Raw genomic sequence first — 17,760 nt, 5'->3', positions numbered from 1 at the left:
TCTGGTTTCCCTGCGGACTTATTATTTTTTTTCAAATAACAATTTTTATTAATCATAAATTGGCACTGCGATACAAAAACTTTAGCCTGACAGCAATAGAGCCAGTGTATATCAGAGAACAGTAAATCACAAAACAGACAGCAGGGGGTCCCCACAAAAACTGCTAAACATCAAATAAAATCTTCTGAAAGCCACAATAAAATCCAAAAAAGAAAAGAGAAAAGAAAAAACCAGAGGGAAAGAAAAATTATAGAAAGAGAAAGGAAGCTGCAGATAAAAGAAAGATGGGGGGGGGGGGGTGAGGTAGGGGAGCTCGACCATCAGCTCAGGGCGGATCCTCTCACCAGTGCCACTCCTCCCAGACCTTGTAATGCATTTCCAGTCTGTCCTGCAATCTGGCTGTCATTTTTTCCATCAGCTCGATGTCTTTTATTCTAGTATACAGATCTGGCTGGGAGGGTCTGGATTGTCGCTTTCAATGGAGAGCAATTAGGCATCTCGCATCCGTCAAAACATGTCTAGGCAATTTTTTGGAACATTTGGGAATTTGCAGAGGTGAAACTCCTAGTAGGAATAATTTTGGGGTCCTGGGAACCGGTACTCTTAAAAGAGGGGGCAGCAAAAGCTGTGTGTCTGTCCAGAAGGACACTATCTTGGGGCAGGTCCAGTACATATGGCTCCCTGACAGCGCCAACATCTATCTTAACTGGAGGGATAGATAGCGTGGAGAACATCTGGCATCAGGTACCAAAAATAGAGAATTTTGTAAGCATTTTCCTTGTAGAGCGTGCAAAAAGAGCTTTTTGCTGCCTGAGACCAGACCGTCTGCCATGTCGCCTCTGGGATCTCCTCCCCCAACACCTTTTCCCAGCGAAGCATATACTCATGCTTACCCTGGGGATGGAGTAAGAGTTTAACAGCCAATATACGTCAGAAATCAGACCTCGGCGTGCAGATCCCTCCAATATCAGCTTCTCAAAAGGGGTTGGTGCCGAAAAGTGGAGATTCGGGGCAAAAGATTGTGCGTAATGCCGTATTTGCAAATACCCTTAAAACACCTGGCGAGGTAGATCTAATTTTTTTTGGAGTTCAGAAAACGAGAGCATCTTGCGTGATATAGGTTCTATCAAGTGGTCAAAGTGGAACTTGTCCCGTGGCGCCCAGGGTAAAGACATCTGATGAGTGAGACCAGCAGGCATCCTGGGGTTATAAAGGAAGGAGGTCAAAAGAGACCTTTCCAAGCCTGAGACAATCTGCGCTAGAGCGACCTAAGGTGGAGCATAGGTCCCAGGAGCCAACCCGAGTCTACTTCCGCGTTCGCATTCCAGACAAAGCTGTCTGGGTGTGTGGGTGCAAGCCATATTTTTTCGATTTCTGTCCACTTATTGTAAGAATGTTTGGGAAACCAGGATGTCACAGCACGCAGCTGAGCTGCCTGATAGTATTTAATTATGTCAGGAAACCCCAATCCCCCGTCGGAGCAAGACGCCGTCAGAACCGTGAGGGGGTACTCTATGCCTCCCATAGTTCCAGACAAAGCGTAGCAAGTCCGCCTTTAGCTTCCTCAAGACTGCATATGGAATTGGGATGGGCAATGTCTGGAAGAGATAGAGGAGTTTGGGTAGGATGGTCATCTTCACAGAGGCCACCCTCCCCAAGAGAGAGATGTGGTGGACCTTCCATTTCTGTAGGAGGTCTCTTATGGATTGGAAGAGGGGGGGAAATTAGCCTGGTATAGAGTAGCATAAGATGGGGTGATTTGAACCCCCAAATATTTCACGGCTGCCGTCTTCCAGTGGTAAGGTAAGGGAAGCACTGCTGCAAGTGGTGAACTTCTGCTGCTTGGATGTTAATAGGGAGAGCCTCCGATTTAGCCGTGTTTATTTTATAGCCAGAGAGGGATTTGTATAGGTCGAGTTCAGCGTGTAAGTTGGGCAGTGATATCCTGGGCTGGGTCAGGGTAAGTATGATGTAATCTGCGAAAAGCGCTAGTTTAAAATCCCTACCCCGTACCGGGACCCCGTGGATATATGGATTTCTAGCAAGGAGAGAGACTGAGCAAAAGGAGTCTTAACCAGGGACTAGTGTACAGGTGGTGAATGGCCCATAAGAAGGGCCCCTGGAACCCTGCGTACTTTTAACCGCCAGGAGTCCCGTATGTGTGTATGAGGCTTTAGCTATATTTAATGCCAATCAGCATTGACATTAACTTAATAACGTAACAGAAACATTTTGTTAAAAGGATCCAGCTCTTATCTTATCAAAGGCAATGTTGGCTTCCACAGGCTTTATGTTTGCAATCTTTGATACAATAGGGGACACATTGTTCCCAGTTTTGTTTGTCTTTGTTGTGGAGATATATCTGATAATGGCAAACCCAAACTACTGTACATAGTTTGGTTGTCTAGGCATTACATTTGCTTATTTGCTTATAATATCATACTTTCATAATCCTCACATTAGCCAAATTTCCATATCTACATTTTCTCCTTCATGTTTAACCCCTCCCCCCCCCCCCCCCCATCATCGTACAAATAACTAAAAGTGAATTTTGTCTTTCTTGGGGAAGGGAACCCATACACATTTCTCTGGAATCCACCATAACAATTAATGGCACTGCTGTGTATCTACTAAAGGGCAGCATGTTTACATTGGTGGTCAGTGTAAATCCCCCCTTAACATTGGTGGACGGTGTAGAAGTGTCACCCTGCACTGTAGTCATTGTATTCCTTCTTACACTGGTGAATGGTGTAAATGCTCCTATTGCATTGATGTCAGTGTAGAAATCCCTCTTTATATTGGTGGGTGGTGCAAAGTCCCGCTCACATTGAGGGTCATTGTAAATTCCCCATTACGTCAGTTTAGAATCCCCCACTATATACTTGCCAAAGATTTCCAGCTTTGCTCTACATAATTCAGAATATGCCACAGTGTACTCCCTCCTAACTAATCCCATCCCCCCACCACTGTCACTGATCCCATCAACCTCCCAGTATTGCCACTGATCACACCCCCCTCCCCCAGCATTGCCACCAATCCTAGGATTCCAAGGAGTTTTCTGTCTATTGATGGGTCCCCTCACCTCCCCAGTCCATGGTGTGCAGGCAGTGAGGAGATGATGTGCTATAAGTTTAGCAACCAATCAGTGAGCAGTAATGATATGCACTAACCTCTTGCAACCAATCATTGATCGGTAATAATGTGCAGTAACCTCTATCAACCAATTAGTGAGTGGTAAGGATGTCCAGTAACCTCTAGCAACCCATCAGTGATGTACAGTAATCTCTAGCAACCAATCAACAAGCAGACGTCAAGAGCTGTAACTTCTAGCATACAATCAGTGAGCCATAATATGTGCTGTAACCTCTAGCAGCCAGTCAGTGAGCAGAAATGATACACTGTAACCTCTGGCAACCAATCGCAATCACTGCCTGATCTGATTCAGTAAACTGATTTTGCGTCTAGCTGCTATTTATTGTATGTTTTTAGAGCAGGTGGAAAGCGAAATTGCATGGAGGGGGGTCCAAGAAAATGTTTGCCCAGGGTCCAATCAATATTAAAGACGACAAGGTCCCCAAGATCCAGCAAAGTCTGTACACACAAGGCTTAAGGACAGATGGATGCTGCCTTCCAATCTTTCTAACAATGCCCTCCAGTAATAGCAGACAGATCTATGAGAGACAGCTCCCCTCAGTCAGCTTCTTCTAAGCACATTTAGAAATGTTTTACCACTTGCTGTGCTACCCACCTCTCTACCTCACTTAACACTTACCCGAGTCCTCTATTGAGGACTCAGTCCTTAGTATGCTTATAAAGTGGCACATTTTTGCCGTGTTTAAAACAATACCACAGCAAAATTAGATTTATAAAGCAAAACACGTCATTTAAAACTACTTGCGGCAGTAATGTATTGTCGGGTCCCGGCAATATAGATGAAAATCATTGACTAAAACGGCATGGGTCCCCGCCCAGTCTATTACCAGGCCCTTTGGGTCTGGTATGGATATTCGGGGAACCTCACTCCCAAATAAAAAAAAAATGTATTGGGGGTCCCCCAGGCCCCCAGCCACTATATACTCTGAACAGCAGTATATATATACTATACGGCCTGCCCTATATACTCTGCAGAAAATTGGGGCTTAGGTGTTGGTCGTACCAGAACACTGTAAACCCTCATTGTTACTCTTGTTGGTCACAGTAATGGACCCTGCTGTGAAATATTGCATCACAAATTGTAATTACATGCCCCTGTTAAACAGGGGCAGATAAATTGGGCCTTTGGCGGTGGTGGTGCCACAACACTGTAAGCCCTCACAGTTACTCTTGGTGGGCACAGGAACGGGCCCTGCTGTAAAATGTAATATCAAGAATTGTAATTACATGCCCCTGTTAAACAGGGGCAGAAAAATTGGGCCTTTGGTAGTGGTGGTGGTAGTGCCACAACACTGTAAGCCCTCACAGTTACATTTGTTGGGCGCAGGAACGGGCCCTGCTATGAAATATTATATCAAGGAATTACATGTCCCTGTTAAACAGGGGCAGAAAAATTGGGCCTTGAGTCCCCTGTCCCCTAAGCAGACCAAGCACCGCATGGCATCTTTTTGCTTGACTGCTTGCATAGCCCCTTGAACGCTTACAGAGCTGCGCTGGTTCATAGGACAAATCTGCAGAAGAGGCTACAGAGGAAGAAGAAGAGGAGGGGGTGGAGGAGAGAGCTGAGGCAGAATCACCACTAGCATTTTGGAGGCATGGTACAGAACAAACTCCAACAATACTGAACCCAACCCAGCTGCCAGCAGAGTTACCCAGTGCACCGTGAAAGAAAGGTAACGTCCCTGCCCATGCCTGCTGGACCATGAGTCAGCAGTAATAAGCACCTTACTGCTGACTGCCCTATCCAACAAGGCCAAAACATTGCATTCCACATGCTGGTAGAGCGCTGTAATGGACTTCCGTGAAAATAAATGGCGTTTTGGAACCTGCCACTGAGGTACAGCACATTCCACAAATCCAATACCAGCTGAAAAGGCAGCAGTTGCAGTGCAACAATTTAGCCAAGCTAGCATTTAGACGATGAGCATGTGGATGGCTGGGATCAAATTTCTTTTAACAGTTCAGCAACTGGGGTAGGGAAATTTGCCTACTAAAATCAGATGGTGGTGTACTTCTAGCAGATTGGTTGCAAGTACTTGGGGCACCTATTGCTATACCTTAATTTCTCTCAGTGCAGTTTTTTGAGAGGACTGGAGGTATAGTGGGGTTGGAGATCCCAGATGAGGAGGAAGGAGAAGTCCACCTTTTTATTTGATGTGGGTCTTTCAAGTGCTGTTGCCAATGCTTGATCCGCTTCAGATATAGGTTGCAAACAGCAATGGTGAGATCTGCTGCACACGTGTCAAAAAAGGCCCACACCAAGGAACTTTTAAAAGTTAGCGGGGAGTCAGCAGCGCCCTGCACCTGCGGGGCTCTGCAGTGCGATGCAATAGGGTGGCTGCCCCCTAGAGGACATCCTTCCTTGTTGTAGTTTTGCCTCCTAATCTTCCTCCTCTCTTCTCTCAGGCACCCAAGTACAGTCAGTGACCTCATCATCCCCTCCCTCCTCGTGACTGGAGCAAACTTGGCAGTATGCTGCAGCTGGGGGAACATAACTGACAGTTTCTTGTCCTTCTTGGGCACCCCCTCTCTCTTGGCTCTCATTACTTCCTTCCTCAACATGGGAACCAACATCGGAGCCTTCAAATCACTGCGCATCTTCCAACAGCATGTACCCGACACTATGGTCGAATAGATCTGGGTACTCCTCCATGCATGATGGTGGGGCTACGGAAAGAGTGACTGTGGACAAGGAGCCGCTGGAATAGGCCGCCTTGGCAGCTGCGTTGGAAGGCAAACTACTCTGAGCCTGGGTGACAGAAGATAAGGAGGATGAGGACGGCTTTGTTATCCACTCCACCATCTCTTCTACATGTTCTGTCTCAATAACATAGCCAGAAGCAGAAAAAAAGGACAAGCATGCCCCACAGCCACCTGCAGAGGATGCACCATGTCTATGACCAGCACTGCTGACTGTAGACACAGAGGCTGCTTGCCCTCTTTTTAGTGGCCTGTGAGCGTATGCCTCTCCTTGGTGGCCTTCCGGACATGATGTATATTTTCTTTTGCAACACCACACTACACTGTATTAGATACTGTGTACACCACCAGAAAAGTAGTATAAACTGTACTATAGCTTCACTGTATTGTGTACACCACAAGAAGTGTAGTAGAAACTGTACACACTGTATTAGATACTGTGTACATCACCAGAAAAGTATTAGCAACTGTACTATGGCTGCACTGTATTGTGTACACCACCAGAAGTGTAGTAGAAACTGTACGCACTGTAATAGATACTGTGTACACCACCTGCACTGTATTAGCAACTGTACTATGGCTGCACTGTTTTTTTTACTGTGTACACCACCAGAAGTGTAGTAGACACTGTACACACTGTATTAGATACTGTGTACACCGCCTGAAGTGTATTAGAAAAACTACACCACAGAATGCACTGTATATATAGGCTACACTGGATGCAGAGTGTATAGAAATATATATATATATATATATATATATATATATATATATATATATATATATATATATATATATATATATATATATATATATAGTGTCTATACACTGCCTGCACTGACTAAATATATAGTAAACACTGAATTTATAGGCTATGCAAAATGCAGAGTGTATATATATATATATATATATATTTATTTATATATATATATATATATATATATATATATATATATATATATATATATATATATATATATTGTATGTACTAGATCAAGCTGCCTTATATAGTGTGGAGTCTGGACCCCCCTAAACCATGATTGGCCAAAGGCACCCTGCCTTTGGCCAATTATGGCTCTCTTAGCAAAGGGTGCTGTGATTGGCCAAAGTATGCAGGTCAGGTGCATGTTTTGGCCAATCATCATACCGCAATGCACTGCGATCTCGCAGTGCATGATGGGGCGTTTCGCAGCACTCAAATTTACAGCGAACGCCCCATAATGTTCGCTGTTCTGCGAATGGGCGAATACTCGATGTTCAAGTCGAACCTACGTTCGACACAAACATCAAGCTCATCTCTAGTCACTACCCTATTCTATTTACATAATCCCATCCTTATGCATCAGGGGCCCAGTTGTACCATTGGTGCACATGAGATTAATCCCAGTCAAGCCTGCAGGCAGCAATAAGGCTAATCGATGGCTGTACAGTCAGTTCCTAAAGGGTCCAGTCTCTCTAGCAGCTAATAGTAAATCCCCACAGCAGCAGATCACCAGTCCCAGTGATATCGCCATCACCATCCCGTCACACATGGCGATCAGTCCCCTCTCTTCTGCTCTGCACCCAGGTAACTCTGCCTGTTGGCACATCCAAACTCAGCACTCCAGATCCCAGCAGTGGTGGTGCATACTGGACAGCAATGTGCACTTTCTGGTCTCCCTTGCGGCAAGAGGAAGCTGTGTCCTGTACAGCCCAGGAAAAATGCAGCTCTTTCTCATCCCTCTGGCAATCTCTTCCTGAGGGATGTAGTTCAAAAGCTCTTAATTACATAATAGAGTCTCTCCCTAGGACTACAGTTCCCAAAGTGCAGTGCTGCCTGACTCAGTCCATTGAACACTATCTGCTCAGAAGTTCCCTCCTTCTGCTGAAATTGCTGTTAAACAGTTCAGCATCGCAGGGTAGCAGCCTCAGAGAGCAGCTGCAGTCAGTGTTTCTCTCTGTCTTGGCTAAACGCGTATTATATGGATCTCGACTTCCCCATTATCAGGGCTAAGATTTTCTACATGCCATGCTACACCCCTGTCCATAAACAGTGTATCAATAAAAGGTGAGAACCAACTGGACATTATTGGCTATTTCACTTTGCTTTACTGAATACTATGAAATGTAAAGATTGCAGATCTAATTATAGAATCTCTACTATTGTCTACAGGAGTAGTCGATACCTGAAGTTACTGTTTACTATTTTTATATTTACTGGAATTATTTGTATGCTGGCCATACTGCGGAATCAGAACACATCAGAATGGTAAGTAGTAAGAGCCATATTATCAACTTATACATGAATGTTGCCATATGAAAGGGAAAGGGGCATATTTGAGTGATCCAAATGAAATTTGCAGTGCCGTTCCAAGCTGAGACAGAGATCTCCCTGCCGGTTGCAGTGAAGCGAGCCGACGTTAGTGCACCATTCAGAGGTGTAAGAGAATTATCAAAGAGAAGAAAAGATGCCGTTCACCAACCCAGTGCATTAATATGTAGATGAATGTGGTCTTAGCAAGCACGGCTCCAACCACACCCCCTGACATGTTTTCCATCTCTCCCCGTGGATTGGTCACAGAGGTCCATTCCGCTATTATTGATATTCCAGGTTTGTGACAATGTAGGGGACTGTGCCATGGTGAGTCCTAATAAGATATAACCTATGAACTAAGAAAAATTTGTATGTAGAACAATAATGACCAAGCAGAGGAACAAAATCTTTCTACGGAATGTATGTGATCGAACAGAAAAAAATTAAATAAAAGAAAGTGTAAAAAAATTGAAAGATAAAAAAAAAAAGGAAAATAAATACAGCGGCCCAGATTCAGGTACATTTGCGCGATATTTGCGGGGGAGCAGGGCAACGATTTTGCCCTGCGCCCCCGCAAATATTTTGCGCTGCCCTCAATTCACGGAGCAGTAGCTCCGTAAATTGCGAGGGCGCGCCGGCAAAATTGCCCGGCGTAAGCGCGCGCAATGTAAATGATCCCGTCGGGGGCGGGAATCATTTAAATTAGGCGCGCTCCCGCGCCGAGCGTACAGCGCATGCTCCGTCTGGAAACTTTCCCGACGTGCATTGCGGCAAATGACGTCGCAAAGACGTCATTTGCTTCAAAGTGAACGTGAATGGCGTCCAGCGCCATTCACGAATTACTTACGCAAACAACGTGAAATTCAAATTTCACGTCGCGGGAGCGGCGGCTATACTTTAGCATTGGCTGCCCCTACTATTAGAAGGGGCAGCCTTGCGCTAAAGTTGCCGTACGGAAACTCCGTACCTGGCTTGCGCAGGGCCCGCGCAAGTTTGTGAATCAGTGGTAGTATGCAATTTGCATACTACACGCTGATCACAATGGGAGCGCCTCCTAGCGGCCCACGTAAGAATGCAGCCTAATGCAGATTTTAGGCTGCAGTCGGTGTAACGAGGTTCCTGAATCAGGAGCACTCGTTACACCGGAGCAAGTAAGCAATTGCGCCGTGTAACCTATGGTTACACGAGCGCAATTGCTTCTTGAATCTGGGCCAGCATGTTTACGAATTCTTTCAAGGATTTGTGAGCTAAGTGGTGGTATGGATGCATGAGAAGAGAGAACCACTTAACCTATGCCCAAGAAGAAACTCTTAAGAGCACCATTAAGCAGGGACTGTCCAAATTATACTAGTCAAATGTTTATTTTCATGTACTGGAAAATGTATTAAAAATATATGTTTGTGGGTAGTCATTTGATTCATACCCCTGTTAGCTACATAGCCAGGGCCACTGATAAGGCAGTACAACCAGTCTTGTTGCACCCCATTAGCTAAACAGGGGGAGCCCGGGGAAGTTTCATTGTTCATAAATTGATTTTACTAGACACACCACTGCTCCTACTTGCCTACCAGGGCTTAAATTACATTTCCCTGGACCCCATCAGGTTAACAGAGGGGCCCAGGAAGTGAGAGCAGAGGAGAGACTTTACATTTTTTTTATTGAGGTGTAGGCAGATAAAGTCAGTGCTGCTGTTCCTCTGCACCTCGGAAAAGTGAGGGGGGCTGTCAGGAAGGCTGTACAGGGCCCCATGATTTCTAACAGCAACCCTGTACATAGCTGAGCTGTATACTCTCACTAGGTCCTATGCAACTTGCTAGAGGCCAAAGCTTATCTGTTTCCACATCTGTCCTTGGCAGAAGCTGCAGTGGTGAAGATGGCAGCAAAAACACTGCTACTCTTTTGCAAAGTCTTTTACCTGTTTTGCTCTAATGAGAACCTCCAAGGCCAAAGATAGCTAACATCCTTCAATATGTAGTGGGTTGTGAGGCATAATGGGTGCAAAGATGGTGAAAGTCATCGGGCGCCAGACACTTCTTGGATGTAAAAGAGGTTTTATTTATTTTGACAGAGCGTTTGTTTCGGGGCAAAGAGCGTTAGGGCCAGGACACCCTTAGATAGTTGAAAACTCAATTGACAGACTCCAAGACTTTAATAGGAGAACAGCCGTGCAGGGAAAGGCCCCAGCAAGGCGCCACTTCTGCACGTGCAGGAGTGCTGTCTCTTATGGTAACAGTCCTTTAACAGTTGCCAACTCAAACATATCAGTTCTTTTAGCTCCACTACAACTGCTCCCTGTAGTTCTTCAATACCGAGCTCCTGTTTTTTCACTAGACCCGCTTATTTACTGACTATAAATCCCTTGTGCTCCTCCAAGGTTTGCGGTGGTATACCCTCAAGCGTCACCCCGCTTCTCTGCTGGGTCCCTAGCTTGGCACTCCAGATACTCTTCAATCCTCACCCCTACTAACCGGCTCAGTCCCTAGCCTGACACACAAGGCTGCTCTGCAAGCGTCTCCTCTGCTGGTTGAGACCCTGACTTGATCACCGCCTGAAGTTTCCCAATTCTCCACCATGCCCTTCGGTGAGAATATGATTTTGGTACTTGCATCGGTTACTCACTGTGGTCCCTGGCAAAGCCGATTGGTCCCTTAGTGGTGACAGCTTCCCTTCTACCTCTGACCACATCAGGCTCTCTGGCTGATAGAACCTTCACTTTTGGTTGGACTGCACGCCGCAGTCCCAAACCTGCGCTGCCCTTTTACTTCTGGATAGGCCCTCACACAGCCTGGCAGCCAGATGCCCCCAGGATAGGCCCAATCTCTGGCTTAGTAGCCTGGGGTAGATGACACACGTCCACCCAGATGGCAGTCTGGGTGGCACAGAACACAGATCACCTGACCTCACCCGAATATATAGACTCTCCCAGCAGGCCAAGGCATTAAAGAAAACCCCTGTCTTTTGGCTAAGACACCCACATACCCATAGCCTGACCTGGGGTTGCCCTCTCGTAGCTAGTATCACCAAGTACCCGGCCACCTAGTGGTAGAAGAGAAAAGTGCACCGAGACCAAGCTTAGGGAGAAATCAATAGATCCCTATCAATCTACCAAGATAACTACTCTTGGCAAGGAAATTTGTGAGGAGCTCCCTGACTAAACTCCAGGGTTCTGCACTTTTAAAAGTGGAATAGCTGACCACCCTGGCCGGTCCTACACATGGAAAATAGAGCTTCTGCCTCTGTGGTTCCACTATGTTACATGATTATACAGGGTGCCAGGCCCAGAACAGCAGGGCAATAACACAAAGTTATGCCACGTACACACGATCGGTTCATCCGATGAAAATGGACCGATGGATTTTTTCATCAGATATCCGATGAAGCTGACTTTTATCAGTCTTGCCTACACACCATCAGTTAAAAATCCGATCGTGTCCAATGCGGTGATGTAAAACACAACGACGTGCAGAGAAAAATGAAGTTCAATGCTTCTGAGCATGCGTCGACTTGATTCTGAGCATGTGTAGATTTTTGACCAATGGATTCCCCCACAGACGATCGTTTTTTTCTATCGTTTTTTTAACCATCAGAGTTAGACAGGTTAAAACTGGTTCTATTTTTTTTCACCGAAGGGAAAAAAAATGATGGGGCCCACACCCGTTCGGTTCGTCCGATAAAAACGATCCATCGGACCGTTTTCATCAGACGAACCAATCGTGTGTACAGGGCATAAGTCTTTTTTTTTAAAGATGATTTTTATTTAACGTTGCATTAACCTGTATGTCATAGGAAAACCCACAGTAAAATCAACTTTACACTCCACACTATTCTTGTTGCCTGTCATTATTATTGATAAATACATTTAACCACTTAAGGACCAAGCCTCTTTTTCAGACTCAGTGTTAAAAGTTAAAAACAATTTTTTTTGCTATAAAAATACTTAGAACCCCCAAACATTATACATTTTTTTCCTAAAACCCTAGAGAATAAAATGGCAGTCATTGCAATACTTTATGTCACACCATATTTGCGCAGCGGTCTTACAAGCACACTTTTTTGGGAAAAAATACACTTTTTTAATTAAAAAATAAGACAACAGAAAAGTTAGCCCAATTTTTTTTAATATTGTGAAAGATAATGTTTCCCCAGTGTAAATTGATACCCAACATGTCACGCTTCAAAATTGTGTCCGCTTGTGGAATGGAGACAAACTTTTACTCCATGGGTGACGTTTAAAAAATTCTACAAGTTGCATGTTTTGAGTAACCAAGGAGGTCTAATGCTAGAATTATTGTTCTCGATCTAATGATCGCGGCAATACCCCACATGTGTGGTTTGAACACCGTTTTCTTATGTATGCGTTTGCTTCTGTGCGCAAGCTCTTCGGGACAGGATGCTTTAAAAAAAAAAATCTTATTTATTTTACTTTATTTTATTGATTTTGCACAGTTTTTTTTTTAAAATATATTTGGGTCACTTTTATTCCTATCACAAGGGATGTAAACATCCCTTGTAATAAAACAAGTATGACAGGTCCTCTTAAAGAGGGAGTTCACCCTAAAAATAATTTTTACCCTTAGATTGATGCTCATTTTGTCTAGGGGAATCGGCTAGTATTTTTTAAATCGAAGCTGTACTTACCGTTTTAGAGAGCGATCTTCCCCGCCGCTTCCGGGTATAGGTCTTCGGGACTGGGCGTTCCTATTTTGATTGACAGTCTTCCGACAGGCTTCCGACGGTCGCATCCATCGCGTCACGAGTAGCCGAACGTCGGTGCGGCGCTATACTGCGCCTGCACATCGACGTTCGGCTACTTTCGGAAAATCGTGACGCGATGGATGCGACCGTCGGAAGCCTCTCGGAAGACTGTCAATCAAAATAGGAACGCCCAGTCCCGCAGCCCATACCCGGAAGCGGCGGAGAAGATCGCTCTCTAAAAAGGTAAGTACAGCTTTGATTTAAAAAAAAATAGCCGATTCCCCTAGACAAAATGAGCAGGAATCTAAGGGTAAAAAGTTGTATGTCCGGGTGAACCTCCACTTTAAATATGAGATCTGGGGTCAAAAAGACCTCAGATCTCATATTTGGACTAAAATGCAATAAAAAATTTATAAATAATTGTCATTTGAAAAAATTACAAAATAAAAAGGCACTTTAGGAGAAGTTTGGAAGCCAGCTGTGTTGGATATCTCACTGAGTCCTGGGGTGTCTCACAGGCGTTTTCTGACCCTGCTTAGTTGGGAGGTCGCACTCCCAGAGGTGAGCCTATAATTATTCGGGGAGAGCACGAGTGAGGTGATTCGTTGGTGTTCTGGAAGCTTTAAATATAGGATTTCACAATTATATTTAGTTGTTCATCAATCAACATCCATTTGTGGACATTTTTGCACCTTATTGTATGGACATTTAATTATGCACTTTATGTGTTGTTTGATTCAATGATTTTTTTATATGCACTTTTATATATTAACAGATTTTTGAGAGTTAATAAGTGCAGAGCCATGCAAATCAATCCTCTATAACACAATTTCCAGCCGAACATACACAACCAATAGTGTATGCTACAGATACAGCTTAAAAATATATTATACACCCAAGCTTTGCATGTGCAGTTGACCATCGATGCATAAGGGAATGATTTGTTATGGTTCCATCCACAGTCCTGAAATGAGGAATAATTATCTTAATGTTTTTATTCATTTAAACTTTTCTCAACTTTCATGGGCTTAATTTTTTCATTGGTCTCCATGTCTCACTCCAAAGAATCATTGGGCCAGATTCACGTAGAGCGGCGCATATTTAGATCGGCGTAACGCATCTCTGTTACATTACGCCGGCTCAATTTTGTGACGTAAGTACCGTATCCACAGAGTATTTGAGCCCAAATTTGCGCCAGCGTAACGTAAATTCTGAGGCGTAAGGCGGGGTAATTGAAAGTATCAAGGAAGTGGGCGTGCTTCATTGAAATGAGCCGTGACCCCATGCAAATGAAGGGCCGGCTGGCATGCGCATGCGCAATGGTGCTGACTCTGTTCATAGCCTCTCTGCGCATGCGCAGAACTCGGCCTGGCGCAATCAGTGAGATAGGAACTAGGCCAAGCATACTTAGTGAGATACGCCTTGTGCTTAAATAGGCCCAGACAAACGCCCTTCCATTGCAAAAGTACATCCCTGTGTTTCCCTTCCTGAAGCAAGGTGCTTTTGTTCTGTTGTCTGTGGCTGTTTGTTGGTTTGTGTAGGAGTGTTGTAGCAAAGATTTTTTGGAGAGTGAGATAGGAGATTGTATTAGCTGTTTGTTTGTTCTGTTTGATTTTGGTGTTTGTTTTTTCTGTGTGTTTTTTGGTGTCTGTATTAGCTGTCTGTTTGTTCTGTTTGATTTTGGTGTTTGTTTTTTGCTGTGTGTTTTTGTGTCTGCGTGTGCTGTGTTTTTGTGTCTGTGTGTGCTGTGTGTTTTTGTGTCTGTGTGTGCTGTTTGTTTTTGTGTCTGTTTGGTGCTGACTGTTTGGTGGTGATATGGCACCAAAAAAGAGGAAGTTAAACTTCTCTGTCCGGGAGATGCAAATCCTTGCTAGGGCCATTTCCCGTCATGGGCGATATTTGCATGGCCCTGAGAGCCGGGACATCACCCGGGCCAGGAAGAAGCAGATCCTCCAGGACATTACTGATGAGATCAATGCGGTGGGGGGGGGAGACGAGGACCGTCAGTGGGATCTCCAAAAAGATCAATGACCTCCGCCGCCTGGTCCGTGATAAGCTAGCCAAGCTTACAGGCCATTCCTTGCACCATCAGGCCGACTGAGGAGGAGTGGGCAGTGGCCCGGTGCTTCAACAGGCAGCAAGTGGTGGGCCTGCCTGGCTTTGACTCCGAGGAGGCCGTGAGGACAGGTACGTTTTTTTTTTCCATCTGGCGAGTAGCATGTGTGTGGGGGGGGGGGGGGGAATATGTGCCAAGTGTGTGGATCCTCCAACCTGTGTATGTTTTGTGTCATCCACAGATGGCCAGGAGGGTGCTAGGCCATCAGGCCAGTCTGCACCAACCCCCGGACATCAGGCTGCTGAAGTTCCCCAGGCAAGGCTGGAGTCCTCAGGGGAGGAGAGTGGCCACAATTCACCTCATGAGGAGGATGAGGGGGAGGAGGTTGAGGAGGATCAGGTTGACATAGCCAGTGAGATACTTCTCCTTTTGGAGAAGTCTCCCCCTGGGGCTGGCAGCAGTCAGGCCACCATCAGGGGTAGCCCCTCCCACTCCTCCCCCAACAGGGCTTCCCCAGGGGGCTCCCCTCCTCCCAGGCCACAAGCCTCATCTGGAGGCAGTCAGGCCACCATCAGGGGTAGCCCCTCCCACTCCTCCCCCAACAGGGCTCCCCCCCAGGGGGCTCCCCTCCTCCCAGGCCACAAGCCTCATCTGGAGGCAGGAAGGCCACCCAGAAGACCAGGGGGGTGGCCGACTTTCTGCCCGCCAATCTGCGGAGGGACCAGGCCCTTCAGACCCGCCATCTGGGTGAGGTCACCCAGACTTTGGCACAGATGGAGGACAGCCTGTCCTCCATTAAGGACTCAGTGACTGAAGTGAGCTGCAACTCCTTGGCGTTCATCAACTGTTTTAATGAACTGCAGACTGCAACAGCAGGCGTGGGTCAGGAGGTGCATGCCCTGACCCAGGCTGTCCAGGACAATACCCAGGCTGTCCAGGCCAATACGGCAGCCCTCACTGTGGGCCTGAACAGTATAGCCGTGGCCTTGGAGGGCAGGCCAGCAGGTGGGCAGAGCCCAGGGGAGGCTCCTCCTTCCCCTGATTCCCCCCCCATGAGTCTCCCCTGAGGGGCCATGGCCGTGGTCGTGGCCGGTCCAGGCGTGGGTCAAGCTGTTGTTAATTTTTTGTGTATTTTCGTTTTTAGTGCTTTTTTTGGTTTTGGTGTTTATGATTTGTTTTATGTTTGTGAATGATGTATGAATGTGGGGGTGACATTCCTGCTGAAAAAGGGGTGTCACCCTCATTTGTGGTGGAGTAGGGTTCCCCAGGACCAGGGAGAAGTGATCCCAGGTCCATGTGAATGGTGTATGAATGTACAGTGACATAATTGGAGCCTTGGCGGGGCGTTGCTGCTCCCTAGTACCGTGCGGTGTACTTTGGTCTAATCCAATTCGATGTGGGGTGTGTGTGCTAGGGACCACAGTGGTGTGCATGCATGCATTCTCATTGTGCCATGATTAATGTGTGGGTTTAACGTGCAAAGATGCCTTCTGCGAGGCGTCTCCTGGCTGCTCTTTCCTCAGAAGACGGGATACCCTCGGTTAGGGGGGGAATGTCTGGTTAGGGGGTCAGGTCATCACGTAGGTCAATCTCCAGGCCCCTTCTCATGGCGAAGTTGTGCAGAATGCAACATGCACCGATGATCTGGCACACAAAGTTTGGGGAATACAACAGGGTACCCCCAGACTTATCCAGGCATCGGAAACGGGACTTCAGGAGGCCAAAGGTGCGTTCCACCACTCCACGGGTACGTATGTGTGCTTCATTGTATCTTTCCTCTCCTGGGGTTTGGGGGTTCCGGAATGGAGTCATGAGATGGGGTCCAAGTGCATATGCCGAGTCACCTGGAAGGGAAAAGACAGGAGGATGTTAGTCATGCATGTGCCCCTCGTGATGTCTGCATCATGGGGGGGGGGGCAGTCATGCCTGACACCCATGTCACTCACCAACCAGCCAGCTGTCCCCATACACGTTCTGTTCAAATTCTCTTGGGATGTGGCTTTGACGGTATATGTAGCTGTCATGGCTGGATCCTGGGTGTTTGGCACGGACGTGCCATATGAGGTATTGGGCATCGGCTATCACCTGTACGTTGATGGAATGCCAATGCTTCTGATTGCGGTATATGTGCTCTGTCTCACGGGGGGGCTGTAGTGCCACATGTGTGCAATCAATGGCCCCCACGGTGCGTGGGAATCTGGCAATTCTGTAGAAATCTGTCATTTTCTTCATCCGCAGGTCCTCCTGGGTGGGTTTGATGATTTGGTTGGCCATGCGTCTCAGGATTGCAGGGATAACCTGGTGCACACATCTGCTAATGGAGGATTGTGCCATCCCAGCCACCACTCCACTTGTGCGCTGAAAAGAGCCAGTGGCAAGGAAATGGAGTGTTGCTATGACCTTGACCAGTGGCTCCAGTGCATGTGAGCGGTGTGTTGGGCTGGTGATGTCATCCTGCAGGGTTCTGGTTAATTCCATGATGGCTTCATGGCTGAATCTGAAGGTGCGATACACCTCAGAAGCAGGCATGCCAAAGACATCTAGGCGTGTGCGGTATATCCTCTCCTGTGCCCTCCTCCTCCTCCTCTGTTCCCTCCTCTGTTCCCTCCTCCTTCTGTGCGCCTCTAAAGTCACTAGTATAGCTATGAGCATGGATGCCCCTGGCATGTTGGCATACAGATTGTTGTCCTGCAAGTGTGTGTGCTCAGCTCGTCCCTAATGGTATTGCTTTAGCTGACCTGCACACATCTGGTGCAAAGTTAAGCCTGCTTTTATAAGGTGTAACTTTAGACCGGACATTCAGCTGATGCGCACAGGGCGTAGCCTGCGCTGAACAAACGTACTTTTGTGGATCGCCGTAATT

General features: G+C 46.4%; 1 protein-coding gene across 1 annotated transcript in view; it reads left to right on the top strand.

The window, feature by feature from the left end:
• LOC120936444 (galactose-3-O-sulfotransferase 2-like) overlaps window positions 1-17,760 on the top strand; it is a 46,906-nt gene that overhangs the window by 13,508 nt on the left and 15,638 nt on the right. The window contains exon 2 of the mRNA XM_040348779.1: window positions 8,006-8,101. Within this exon, the coding sequence (XP_040204713.1) occupies window positions 8,006-8,101 (96 nt within the window). The remainder of the gene's footprint in view (window positions 1-8,005; window positions 8,102-17,760) is intronic.

The sequence above is a fragment of the Rana temporaria genome, chromosome 4 (assembly GCF_905171775.1).
Source record: "Rana temporaria chromosome 4, aRanTem1.1, whole genome shotgun sequence".
NCBI classification, from domain to species: Eukaryota; Metazoa; Chordata; class Amphibia; order Anura; family Ranidae; genus Rana; species Rana temporaria.
Note: the sequence above shows the minus strand (reverse complement) of the source record. Positions and strands in the feature narration are given on the sequence as shown.